General features: G+C 44.6%; 1 protein-coding gene across 1 annotated transcript in view; it reads right to left on the bottom strand.

The window, feature by feature from the left end:
* Positions 1–4,741, bottom strand: part of LOC130472738 (flavin-containing monooxygenase 5-like) — a 29,437-nt gene extending 24,696 nt beyond the window's left edge. The window contains exon 1 of the mRNA XM_056844153.1: positions 4,607–4,741. Within this exon, the coding sequence (XP_056700131.1) occupies positions 4,607–4,741 (135 nt within the window). The remainder of the gene's footprint in view (positions 1–4,606) is intronic.
* Between the last annotated feature and the right edge of the window lie 7,510 nt (positions 4,742–12,251).

The raw sequence follows: 12,251 nt of genomic DNA, 5'->3' as shown, positions 1-12,251 counted from the left end.
TTAATATACTTCTTAATTGTATTTCAGTTCAACAATTACTTTGATAAAATACATATTTTGTTATGTGCAAATGGCTTTAGATACCTATTAAGTTCATAAATTACCATATAGCATATATTCAACACAAAAAACAGTGACAATTTGTTGTTGACAAAGGACAGCTGGACATATAAAGGGCCCCATTACCTTCAATAGCTTAGGGCCTCATCAAACCTAAATCCGGCCCTGCACACGCCCCCACAGCTGCCCCAGCCCCACCCCCTAAAACCTCCTGCCGATCGGTAGGGGGGACCTGGCAACCCTAACCTGCTAGAGTACGAATGCCCATTACTGCCAATTGGCACCTGGGATCAGGGGTCCACCGACATCACTGCCTTCCAGAAGTAGACTGGCCAACTTACTGGCAGAGTTCTTGGAAGGCTGCTAATAGCCAGGAACAAACTGGTTTGGATCTGGTTCATGGCAATGAAGGCCCAGTTCCAAGCCGAGCCAAGAAGACACCATGGTGCTTTCAACACAGTAGGACACTCTTTGCTCAGCTTTCTCCAGGGTTCTTATTGACCACAGATTCCCTTGCTGAGCTAGCAGAATTGGTCTTTCACTTAGTGTTAGGGCTGCCAACCTCCAGGTACTAGTTCACGCTATTCCAACTGATCTCCAGCTGATAGAAATCAGTCCACCTGGAGAAAAATGGCCGCTCTGGCAATTGGACTCTATGGCATTGAAGTCCCTCCCCTCCCCAAACCCACCCTCCTCAGGCTCTGCCCCTAAAATCTCCAGGTATTTCCCAACCCAATCCTACTTAATGTTGACATGATCCAATGGGGGACTTCACAATGCATGCCAAGGCCTAGGGTTGCCAACCTCCAGGTACCAGCTGGCGATCTCCTGCTATTACAGCTGATCTCCAGCCGATAGAGATGAGTTCACCTGGAGAAAATGGCTTCTTTGGCAATTGGACTCTATGGCATTGAATTCCCTCCCCTGATGCAGTAAGAAAGGCAGACTGTAAATGCAAACAGGGTGAATTTGATTTAAATCAAATCGATTTAAATCATGATATAAATCACTAGACAGTAAGATGAGATTGAAATCATGGTTTTCTATATAAAGACTCATTCTTGCTGGTATAATCTTAATATTTACAACCAGATGAAGGTTTTATTTTTAGAATAATAACTTTTCAGATTAGTTTTACAGTTATATAAAAATTACTGATTTGATTATACTATTAGAAATACATACATAGATAATTATGAAATTATTGCGAGATTAACAATCTCCAGTTTCATTCAAGCCACCAGGCCTTGCATTTCTTTGTTGCAGTGTTTGCATTTTGCATTCATGCCTGCCTTACTCATAAGTAGAGGAACTTCATTAAAATATTCCCAAACTGGGTCTTCTTTATTGCCTTCTGCCATTATAAATTTTCTCCTCCACAGAGAGCATAATGTGATAAACCTCAGGCTATACACACACAAATCCCAAGACTTGCTGGGTATTCTGCTCAAAATTTTTCACTTTCATTTATACTGCTTGCCCCTCCCTCCTCACACTTAGCTCCTTGTGCAGATCTATTCCACTCCAAACAATCTTCTATTCATTAAACCTTGAAACTTAGCACTTAAGAGGTAAGGTGGTTGATTCTGTGTACATAGATTTGCAATGGAACAATGGGATTAAGGTCTTTTTCTCAACTCTGTATAACATTTTTTGCTGTGGAAAAGAGGCATGTTATCGCCACAGACACAAATTCACAATTTTGAGAACTGCAAAAACAGGCATCTGTGATAATATCTTCTAGATAGAAAAAATGCCCAAAATAATCTTACAGAAACCTATGTAAAAGGTTAATCCAGTTAGCATGGATTAATGGAATTCGTTTGCCAAAGAATTTAAACATTGTATGAATATACATGCAATTAACGGATTAATAGAATTCATTTACCAAAAAAATTAAATACCGCATGACTATATACCCTCATGCTACATAATTAAAAACTAATCCTTATTTCATGATGGGTAACCTTTGGACTATAATGTATCTTAAATAGAAAACTATCTTTTTTCCTCAAAAGCATTTTATTTTTTAAAAATCCGATTAAAATTTAAAACATTTTTTTTAAAAAACGCCATTGATTTTTATCCACCCTGAATGCAAATATATAAATAAATACTGAAAAGTACTAAAAAAAAAAAAACTAAATATGCCTTGACCTGGATAACACAGGATAGCCCAATCTCAGATGCTAAGCAGGTTAAGAAACTTGTGTGATTACAGTTTACCTGGCGGTATCATAACCCATTCCAGTATAATTCGCCTTTCACACCTTGTGGAATGTTAACAAGCCAGGGCCCTTGTCTCTTCGGAGACTGGTGTCTGGCCTCTGCTGCTGAGGATATTTCCTCAGGGAAATATGCAGTTTCAGAACAAGTTTTACTACTGAAGGAACAGGCTGGGGTTTAATTGGGCTCCCCAGCATTTGCCCTCAAAGCAACCTGGCCCACCTTCTCATTTGTGCTTCCAGAACAGCTTCAAATTGAGAGTTTGCCGTCTGACTAAAACACAGGATTTGTCGAAAGGACATTTCCGAAGGGACCCGGAGAGGCTGTTCCGCTGCAGGGGTGGGATCTGAGAAGACCAGCTGTCAGTTTGGGAGAAGGAGAGAGTTGCGAAGGGAAAGCCCCATGGGCACAGGTGCCTCAGCCTTTTCTCTCATCTAAATGAATCCAAAGTAGTAGTAGAAGAAGAGTTGGTTTCTATACCCCGATTTTCTCTACCTTTTAAGGAGTCTCAAACCAGCTTACGATCACCTTCCCTTTCTCTCCCCACAACAGGCACCTTGTGTGGTAGGTGGGGCTGAGAGAGTTCAGAGAGAACTGTGACTAGCCCAAGGGCACCCAGCAGGAGAACCGGGTTTGATTCCCTACTCCTCCACGTGAGTGGCAGACTCTAATCTGGTGGACCGGGTTGGTTTCCCCACTCCTCCACATGAAGCTATCTGGGTGACCTTGGGCTAGTCACAGTTCTCTCTGAGCTCTTTCAGCCCCACCTACCTCACAGGGTGTCTGTTGTGGGGAGGGGAAGGGAAGATGATTGGAAGTCGGTTTGATTCTTCCTTAAGTGGTAGAGAAAGTCAGCATATAAAAACCAACTCTTCTTCTTCAACCTGGATCAGTCAACGTTACCCCCCATCCCCCACTGGTGGTCAGGGGGACCTGGCAACCCCGAAACCAACCCTGGCAATGCTGTCTCTGGAACTCCTTGCCACAACGTGAAGTGAAGTCTATTACATTCCTATCAAGGTCCTATGGGCTACGAACCTCTATCATTCCTGCAAGGAATGTTCCAACAACTATCGATGTGATAATCAATACTTAACACACTGAAAGCGATGTTAAGTATGGGAAACATTTTGCAGCATTTTCTCATTGTGATCCCTATAAAATAGGTTAGGTGTTATTGTTTTTATTTATATATTTAAAACATTGAAATGCCGTCTTTTCAGCCAATTAGGGTCCCCAAGGTGGCGAACATAAAAACACTAAAACATTTGAACAATTAAAAAGAACATCGCAAACTGAAAAATGATTCAATAAAAACACATAAATAACACCAAAACTAGGGAGGAGGGCCAGAATGAGAACCTGAAATGAGGACGAAAGGGCTTGCTTAAGGCCATCCGGTCAGTTCAGGAAAGAGGGATTTGAACCGGGGACTTCCTGGTCCAGAGCCGTGGCTTGTAGCCCTTATATTGCACCATAGAACAGGACAGTCCATTCTGACAGCCAACCGTTTCTTTACCACCACCCTAAAATGATAGTTTCTGGCTCGCCCGATTGTGTCAGATCTCAGAAGCTAAGCAGGGTCAGCTGGGGATAGTACTTAGATGGAAGACCTCCAAGGAAGTCCAAGGTTGCTATGCAGAGGCAAGCAATGGCAAACCACCTCTGAATGTCTCTTGCCTTGAAAACCTCTACAGGGTTGCCGAACGTCAGCTGTGACTTGATGGCAAAAAAAAAAAGATGATAGTTTCAATACAAGCTAGGTGATGTTAGGAGCAATGCAAATTATTAAAACACCCACACGCAAAAAAACCCGACCCTTGGAGAGCCATCCTAAGCAAGTCTGCTCAGAATTCTACTCAGATCCAACCCATGAAGCTTACTCCCAGGAAAGTGTTCTTAAGGTTGCCCTGTTGGATTCCTGTATGAGTACATCAATCAATCAATCTTTAATTTACAGTCATTTGACCAAATCAAAATAACATACGACCACCATAAACAATATTAATTGCTCAACAAAGCTGTATGAGTACATAGATATGTGCTATCAAGCCGCAACGGACTTCTGGCAACCCCAGCATGACACTTCCAAGGCAAGTGAGAAGCAGAGGTGGTTTGCCACTGCCTTTCTCTGCAGAGCCTCCCTTGACGGTCTCCCTTCCTAATGTCGACCCTGCTTACCTTACAAGATCCGACAAGATCGAGCTATACTATTCAGCCTTTCCTCCTCCTATACGGGCAGCGTAACGAAAAATGTGTTTGAACCTGTCAAGAGCTCCCAGAGGATGCCTCCTGGTGCCACCCAGGAATCTGGACTCACCTGGAATCTCCAGAGCCCCCCAATGTCACTGGTCATCTCAAAGCACACAGGCTCCAGATCTTCATCCAAGCAGCATTTGATGGAGACTAAGCCACTCGCCCCAGCTCCAATGACCGCAATCCTCTTCTTGGCCATGATGACCCCAGTGCAGAAAACTACCCAGTGGTCCTTCAAGGGAAGAAAAAGCACTCTGGTGAGAAGCTGCAGTTCCAAACTTCAGTGGAATACAAGGAGCAGAGGCTGCGCTTTTCTTTGTTAGGAGGCACAGAATAAGAAAGTCTTTCTCTCTGACACACACAAACAGTTTGGCTGCCAAAGCCTTTCCAGAATAACAAGACTGGGCAAGCAGGTCGGTGTGAGTCTCTTTAAGAATATCTCAGCATATTCTTACTGTTGTATTAATTGGTTAATTACTATCCACGGAAGTCATGTGAAATTCCGTGTCTACCTTGCCATACCTGTTACACTAACTAGGCAGTCTCCACTTTAGTTGGGGGAATTAGCTGGGGAGACGGAGTGAGAGGGATCGATAACCTAGGTATACTAATATAGTCCTGGGTGAAAACTCAAACAAGCAGGTGGTTGTATAATTAAATGGGTTTTATGAAAGAATAAAAATAGTAAAACAAGAAATATGTTTCAACCAAGGAACATATACACACAAGGCATACAAGAGCTGACTAAGAGGAAAGAGAGAAAGCTGGATAGGGTTTCAGGGATGGGTGATAGTTACCAGTCTTGAAGGGACATCTAGGGAAAGCAGCACCGAAGGGGGGAATGACCAGCGTTTTCAGGAGCAAAGGAGCCCACACACAAGTGTGGGGTGTGTGTGCGTGGATCCAAGACCCATACACACTATGAATGGCCAAAGGATCAATATTTATATCCCAAAATGGGTGCTGAAGTGGTATGAGGTAAGCTGGCAGGAAAGCCAGAGACAAAGAATTGATTGCTTTTCCGGTGTTCGAACAAAGAGATAGGAGAGGTTTGATGAGTGGTCAGGATCCAAGAGACTGCCTGGGCTATTCTCCTGAATACTGATTGATCGCTAGGATGGGTGCAGATAAGGTAATTAATGGTTTGCTCAGAGCCCTGATTAAATTACCTTAGGGTGACACAGTGTCAGGCTGTTATCTCAGTTTCTATGTTGCCTCTGTTCCTTTGCTGAACCGTCCAGACCTCAAGGACAGCTCCACATACCAAAGCCTGGGAAAGTGTGCTCTGTTTAGGCTTTGGTGATGCTTTGTAATCTCCCGCTGTTTTCAAGCCTTATATTGCCAACTAGCTAGCAAGACACTCATAGCTGTCATTTTATCTTCTGTGCACTGTATTGCCTATTTGACCAGTAAAAGCCATCTGCTTGGATTCTAAATGTCTCTGTGGTGATTTCTGGTTCTTTGGGTCAAGAGCTCACACACAGTGGAGATTAGCTGGTCCCATTGTCCTGCCAAGCACATGGTCCTGCCAGGCAAGGAAAAGTACAGCTGCCAACATCCTTCCTGCTTAGGCTTGACACACAAGATGGATCCCAAAACTTTCTGAGAGGCATCCATTTTGTGGGGAGCAGTGTCTTGCTTTGATACCGGTCTTTGGCCCCTGTGCCTTCATGGCACCCCTGTCAAAGAGCTCCAACCGGCCTCCACCAGTTGGGCTGCTTTGGTTTGGTCAAAAGTTTCCAAAAAAACAAAACATTAAACTCCAGGCTTTCGCCCCAAGTCCAATGAGTAGCTGCCACCAACTCTGGACCAAAAGTTAAGCCTCCAGGCAACGGTCCAGAGTAACCCCTGCCAAGCTTCAAATTCAGTGTGACACTTTTCCTGCCAGGGTGAGACCTAGCCAGGACTGTTCACACTTCCCAAAACTGTCTTAGGTTTTTGGTAGTGGTTTCACACTCACACAAGGCACTTAGATTTAGGCTTGGAATCCCAGAGTCATAGACACAGCCAATTTAAAAGGCTAATGATTTATTTTATAAGATTTATGCTGGTTACAGAAAAGAAAAGTCATGAAGTTTTAAGCAAGAAAATAACAAAATTAGGGCTGTTGATTCGGTTCGGCCCAAACTGAAAAACAGCCGAATTTCCCCTGATTCGGTGGTTTTTAGTTTGGGACGAACCGAACTCAAAAATGGTGGGCAACCGGGGGGGCCGAATTCAGCGAGTTCGGGAGTTCACGAATAAATCCGGCCAATTCGGCAGTCAGTAAGCAGCATTCTCCTCCCCCGGCCAATCGGTGGCCAAGCTGGGTCTTCTTCTGGCCAATCAGTCAGGATTGAGTACTGGAGGAATCAGCTGATGTGCGGCCCGGCCGGGGAGAGAGAGAGAGAGAGGGAAATCTTCGTGTGTGTGTGTGGGGGGGGTGCTTGTGCACATTCGCTCCTTTCTGTGGCTGCAGGGAGCGTATTTTTGGGGGTACAGACACAAAACTTTCAGCAGATATTCAGACAAGCCTTCTTAAGAGACCACCCAAGCTTTGTAAACATTGGGTCAGGGGGTCCCGAGATATGGGCTCCCCCCTTTTTTTCTTTCCATGGCTGCAGGGGGCGCATTTTTGGGGGTACAGACCCCAAACTTTCAGTGGAGCTTCAGATGAGCCTTCTTAAGATACCCCCCAAGTTTTGTAAACATTGGGTCAGGGGGTCTCAAGATATGGGCTCCACCCCTTTTCCCTCCCCCCTTTTCCATTTCCGTGGCTGCAGGGGGCGCTTTTTTGGGGATACAGCTCCCAAACTTTCAGCAAAACTTCAGACAATCCTTCTTAAGATACCACCCAAGTTTTGTAAAGATGGGTTCAGCGGGGGCAGAAATATCGGCTCCCCCCTTTTCTTTTCCGTGGCTGCAGGGGGTGCATTTTTGGGGGTGCAGATCCCAAACTTTGAGCAGAGCTTCAGACAAGCCTTCTTAAGAGACCACCCAAGTTTTGTAAACATTGGGTCAGGGGCCCCCGAAATATGGGCTTTCCCCTTTCCCCTTTCCCCTATTGGGATGAATGGATCAGCTGATCCTGTGCATCTCCAGAGCAAAACGTTCCGTGCCTAATTGGAATCGTCTTGGATTACAAGTCCTCCCCAGCCCCTCCTGATGGAACAGAAGACAGCCACAGTAAGACCCCTTTGGGGGCTTTAATCTATAATTTTTCTCCTGTGTGTGTGTGGGGGGGGGAAGCAGAGTCTGTGTGTGTGTGGGGAGGGAGCAGTTTCTGTGGGTGGGGTGTGTGGGGGGAATCTGTTGTGTGCCCCCACCTTCTAGTTCGTTGTGCATGGCCCTCTCTGCCTGCTTAACTTACCAAAAAGCAACCCAGAGAGATCTGGCTAGAAAAGGACCTTGCATACAGAGAAACATTCTTACACAGTCATTCTTAAACATCATTCAAGCCATATGAGCAGTAAACCATTCAGTTTTATTGAACTTACAAGAAGAATATGAAGCAAAGGAGAAAGCAATATTTAACATATATGACAGTACTTAACAAACGTAAACATATTGACAGACAACAGATACAGAGGCCCCTGGGTCACTTCCAGAGAGAGAGACAGAGATGGCAACCATTCAAAGGGTTTGTGGTCTCTCAGTGGAAGGACAAAGAACTGGGGTTTAGGGTTGTTCCTTTATAGAGAGGAGGGGGGTCCCATATGACCCCTCCCTGTCACATTCTTAGGAAATGCGTTTTCTGCAAATCATGACTTAATTGTTTAGAAATATCTTGTTCCATAATAATTCAATGTCAGTTTTGATATCTGATTGTCTTGTCCATCAGTCAGTGTTCCCAAAACAATCTCCTCCTAGAGTGGGCAGACAATTTGCCGCCTGCTTGAACGGCCTTGATTTGGAGCACGCAATGTGCTTTGGTTGACTAGCTCCTGTGCCCTTTAGGGTCAAGAGCCTAATTAGAGCTGATGTCAGCTAAAAGTCAGGTCTTGTGTGACTATAAATTATAATATTAAGGTATGCATGTGGTTATTATTTTGTTAACCCAAACTCATTTAATATAAGCTAATATGTTTAAAAATTCTCACGACAGGGGGGAAGCCAAAGGGGGCTTTTGCCGGTTCTGCCTGGGGTGTGTGTTCCCCCTCGAGTCTCTCTCTCCCTGGTTTGAGGGGGGGTTTCAGTTGTGTGTCTTCAGGTTTTCCCTCATTCATAAGAGCGGTTAGGTCTATTTGGATGCTTGCTCAAAACTTGTTTTCAAATGGTGACTTAAAGAATGCATTTGGAGTCCCATGCAAAAGGGGAAATTCCACCCCTGCTCATTATGCATAGCTAGCTGCCTCTGTCTCTTTCAATGGTTTGCAAACTCCCAGGTGTCAGGTGTTGCTTTGCACAGTTGCAAAGGTGTTGCTTACAAGGTTGTGTTGCTTTTGCAGTCGTGTTGCTTGCAGTTGTGTTGCAATGCTTTGCAAACTTATCAGCTGTTTGTCGGGGCTGGGAGCTTTGTGCGTGGGCGGCAAGCTCTGCTCAGAGATGCACATTAAGGGTGGGGGACCACTTTCGGGGCCCATATCTCAGCCCCCCCGACCCAATCTTTACAAAACTTGGGGGGTCTTTCAAGAAGCGTCCTTTGAAGCTCCGCTCAAAGTTTGGGACCTCTTCCCCCAAAAATGCCCCCCCAGAGCCGCGGAAAGGCACGGTTGTGTTTTTAATGGCTTTATTTGGCCGAATTTTTTTCCCGAACTTTGAATTCCTGCCGAATTGCACGGACCCGAAGCAGGGGAGTTCGGACTTCGGCATATCCCGAATGTAAACGGGCCGAATTCAGCCGAATCCGAACTATACTGAATTTTTTTTAATTCAACAGCCCTAAACAAAATGATTTAGCATAGCTAACTCATACAATATTTCAGTTTCTAATATTCAAGAGGTTTCTCAAAAGCAATGTTCCAATAGTTACCAGTTTCAAGAGTTCTTTCAGCATACAAGAGTTTCAAAAGATTGTCCAAAGGTTTCTCCAAAAGGTCAGCTTGACCAGAGTTTTCCCCTCAAGGGCCAAAATCAGATGGGTTCTGATACCATCAGCACAGCTCTCCTGCTGTACCCCAAAGCGTGCATGATTTGCTCAGGACTGGTCTGTCCTTATATTAGTTTTCTCAATGGCCTGAGCTGATAAAGGCCAGTTGAGAAAACGAAAGTAATTAGCTGTTAATTAATCGCTTGGTCAGAATGCTGACTCACTAATTGAAGCATTCAGGTGGTGAAGCCTGCAGATCTCCCTGCACCTGAATGTCGTCACAAACATTAAGATAGTGGCTGACCGATTAGTTACTGTGACAATGCACGACCTTGCATTCCAAAAAGGGGAGAGGACTGGAGGCTTTAACAAGTAGCAGCTGGATGCCTATCTTATTCCTTCCCCAGAAGCAGGTTTCAAAATGGAACTATTTTACTGTTCTAACATCCTAATAGCACAAAACTCATAGGCCTCCAGGCCTGAACCAAGGAAATCATGAAACCGAAGAACTTGAGGGACCTCAACTTCTTGACAACCCCTTAGGGGGAGGAGGGGTTTGACTGCTTACACTACCCTGGCTATGTAGCACCTTCCCCCCTCCCTTTCCCCCTTCAGTCTTGACAGCTGTGTAACCCAGCATGAGCTGAAGATCAGTCCTAGGTAAATTATCCTTAGCAACCTTGTTTCCCAGGTTGTTGACACTGGCTTGACAAATTCCTGGAGATTTGGGGGCAGTGTCTGGGGATGGAAGAATTTATGTAGGGAAGGGAGCTGAGCAAGCATGACATGTCACCCTAGGATTTCCATTTCTTGTAGGCTTTGGAAGGCAGAAGGTACACCATAGAGTCCACTCTCTAAAGCTGCCATTTCTTCCAGGTATATCAAAACAATTCACAGTGCGATGCTAATAGGCTATGCAAAAACAATCCACACAAGGCTCAGTTCTATACATATATTCAAAAGGAGATAGTCAATACAAAACGTGGTGCAAGCAATATCTATAGGTAAGTGAAAGTCAAACAAGAGAACATTATCCAAAAATATCAAAAGACAAGTCAAAGAACAATATATACAACAAATCTATGTCTAATGTTTCTCTTTGAGTCTTAAAGACTTTCCAGTATAATTTCAGTCTTTGTAAGAGCTGGTCCCGAAAGTAGAAGGAGAGAAGGAAACGCTCTTCTGGAGTAGAATGTGCTTTCACCAGAATGGCTTCATCAGCCTAATTATCAGTACATAATTATCTTTAGTGTTATTTTAATTTATAATTTTTGATTTTTAATTATTCTTAGCAAATTTAAGCAACCAAACACTGTAAGAATATTCTCGGATAGTTTCATTCTTACCTCAATTCTTTCTTTGATAATAATATTATTGTGAGGCTCTCCAGCTACCCTGGGCTATTCTCAAAAAGCCACTCGCTCAGACGGTCAGGTCAGAAGCAGGTAAACTTTACTGAAGAAGCAACAGGTTCAGCCAGGCCCTCGCAGAGGCAAAGCTGCAAGTGATTACTTAGAGAACAGTGCAAAGTTATAAACATGTCTACAAAGCAGGTGCCCAGTTCAGTGCTTTGGGAAAGGAATTGATAACAGCGTCTAAGGCAGAGCAGGGAAGCAAACATCAAAACATAGACTTGGACTTGCTCGTTAGCCGTTGCTTGTTAACAGTCAAGGACACGGGGAGAGGGAATCACTGGGAGTGAGAACATCCCAGCAGAGGCCTGACTCATGTCAAGAGCCTTCGTGCCAGACCTTAGCCGCTTGTACGGGCGAAACCGAAAGAAAGGTATGACAGTACCTCACATTCTGCCCCGCTTAAGACCCCCCCACCCTCACCGTGTTCGGTTGTGGTTTGTGGGGATAGGCAACGTGGAACTCACGAACTAAACGAGGGGCCGCAACATGTGGAGCTGCTACCCACTCATTGTGGGCAGGCCCCAGGTGTTTCCACCGAACCAAATAGAACAGTTTTCCTTTTTTCAGTTTGGAATCTAACACTTTAGAGACTTCAAGATGAACCTCCCCACCCACCACAGTAGGCACTTCCGGCTTTGGTTGGAGGTGGAATTGGGGAGCTGCAGAATATGGTTTGAGCAGACTAATATGGAACACTGGATGCACCCCTCTGAGCATTTTAGGAAGCTCCAACTCAACAGTGACTTCATTGATTACTCGGGTGATGGGGTAAGGACCTACATACTTGTCACTGAGTTTCTTGCAAGGACGTAACGATTGCAGTTTTTTTGTGGACAAATACACTATATTTCCCACCTTCAATTCCCACCCAGGGGAACGGTGTTTGTCAGCTTGTTCCTTGTATTTGCGTTTTGCTCTCTCTAGATTTTTCTGAAGCCAGGGCCATGTGGTCTGTACCACTTGCACCCAGTCTTGTACTTCATGCACCCCCTCAATCTCAGGGGTGAGGGCTGTTGTACCAAACGGCCCAAACTCCCTCCCATACACAACTCGGAAGGGACTGAACCCTGTGGAAGAATGAGGAGCATTATTGTATGCATATTCAGCAAAGGGTAAAAGATCAACCCAATCATCTTGGTGGTAATTCACATAACATCGCAAATAACACTCCACTACAGCATTAACATGTTCCGTTTGTCCATCAGTTTGAGGATGATAGGCGGAGGACAATCCCTGTTCCTCTACCCCCAACACTTTAAGAAAGGCTTTCCAAAACTTGGCCATGA

Source organism: Euleptes europaea, chromosome 2 (genome assembly GCF_029931775.1).
Source record: "Euleptes europaea isolate rEulEur1 chromosome 2, rEulEur1.hap1, whole genome shotgun sequence".
NCBI lineage: Eukaryota > Metazoa > Chordata > Lepidosauria > Squamata > Sphaerodactylidae > Euleptes > Euleptes europaea.
The sequence above is the reverse complement of the archived record's forward strand: the minus strand, read 5'-3'. Positions and strand labels throughout refer to the sequence as shown.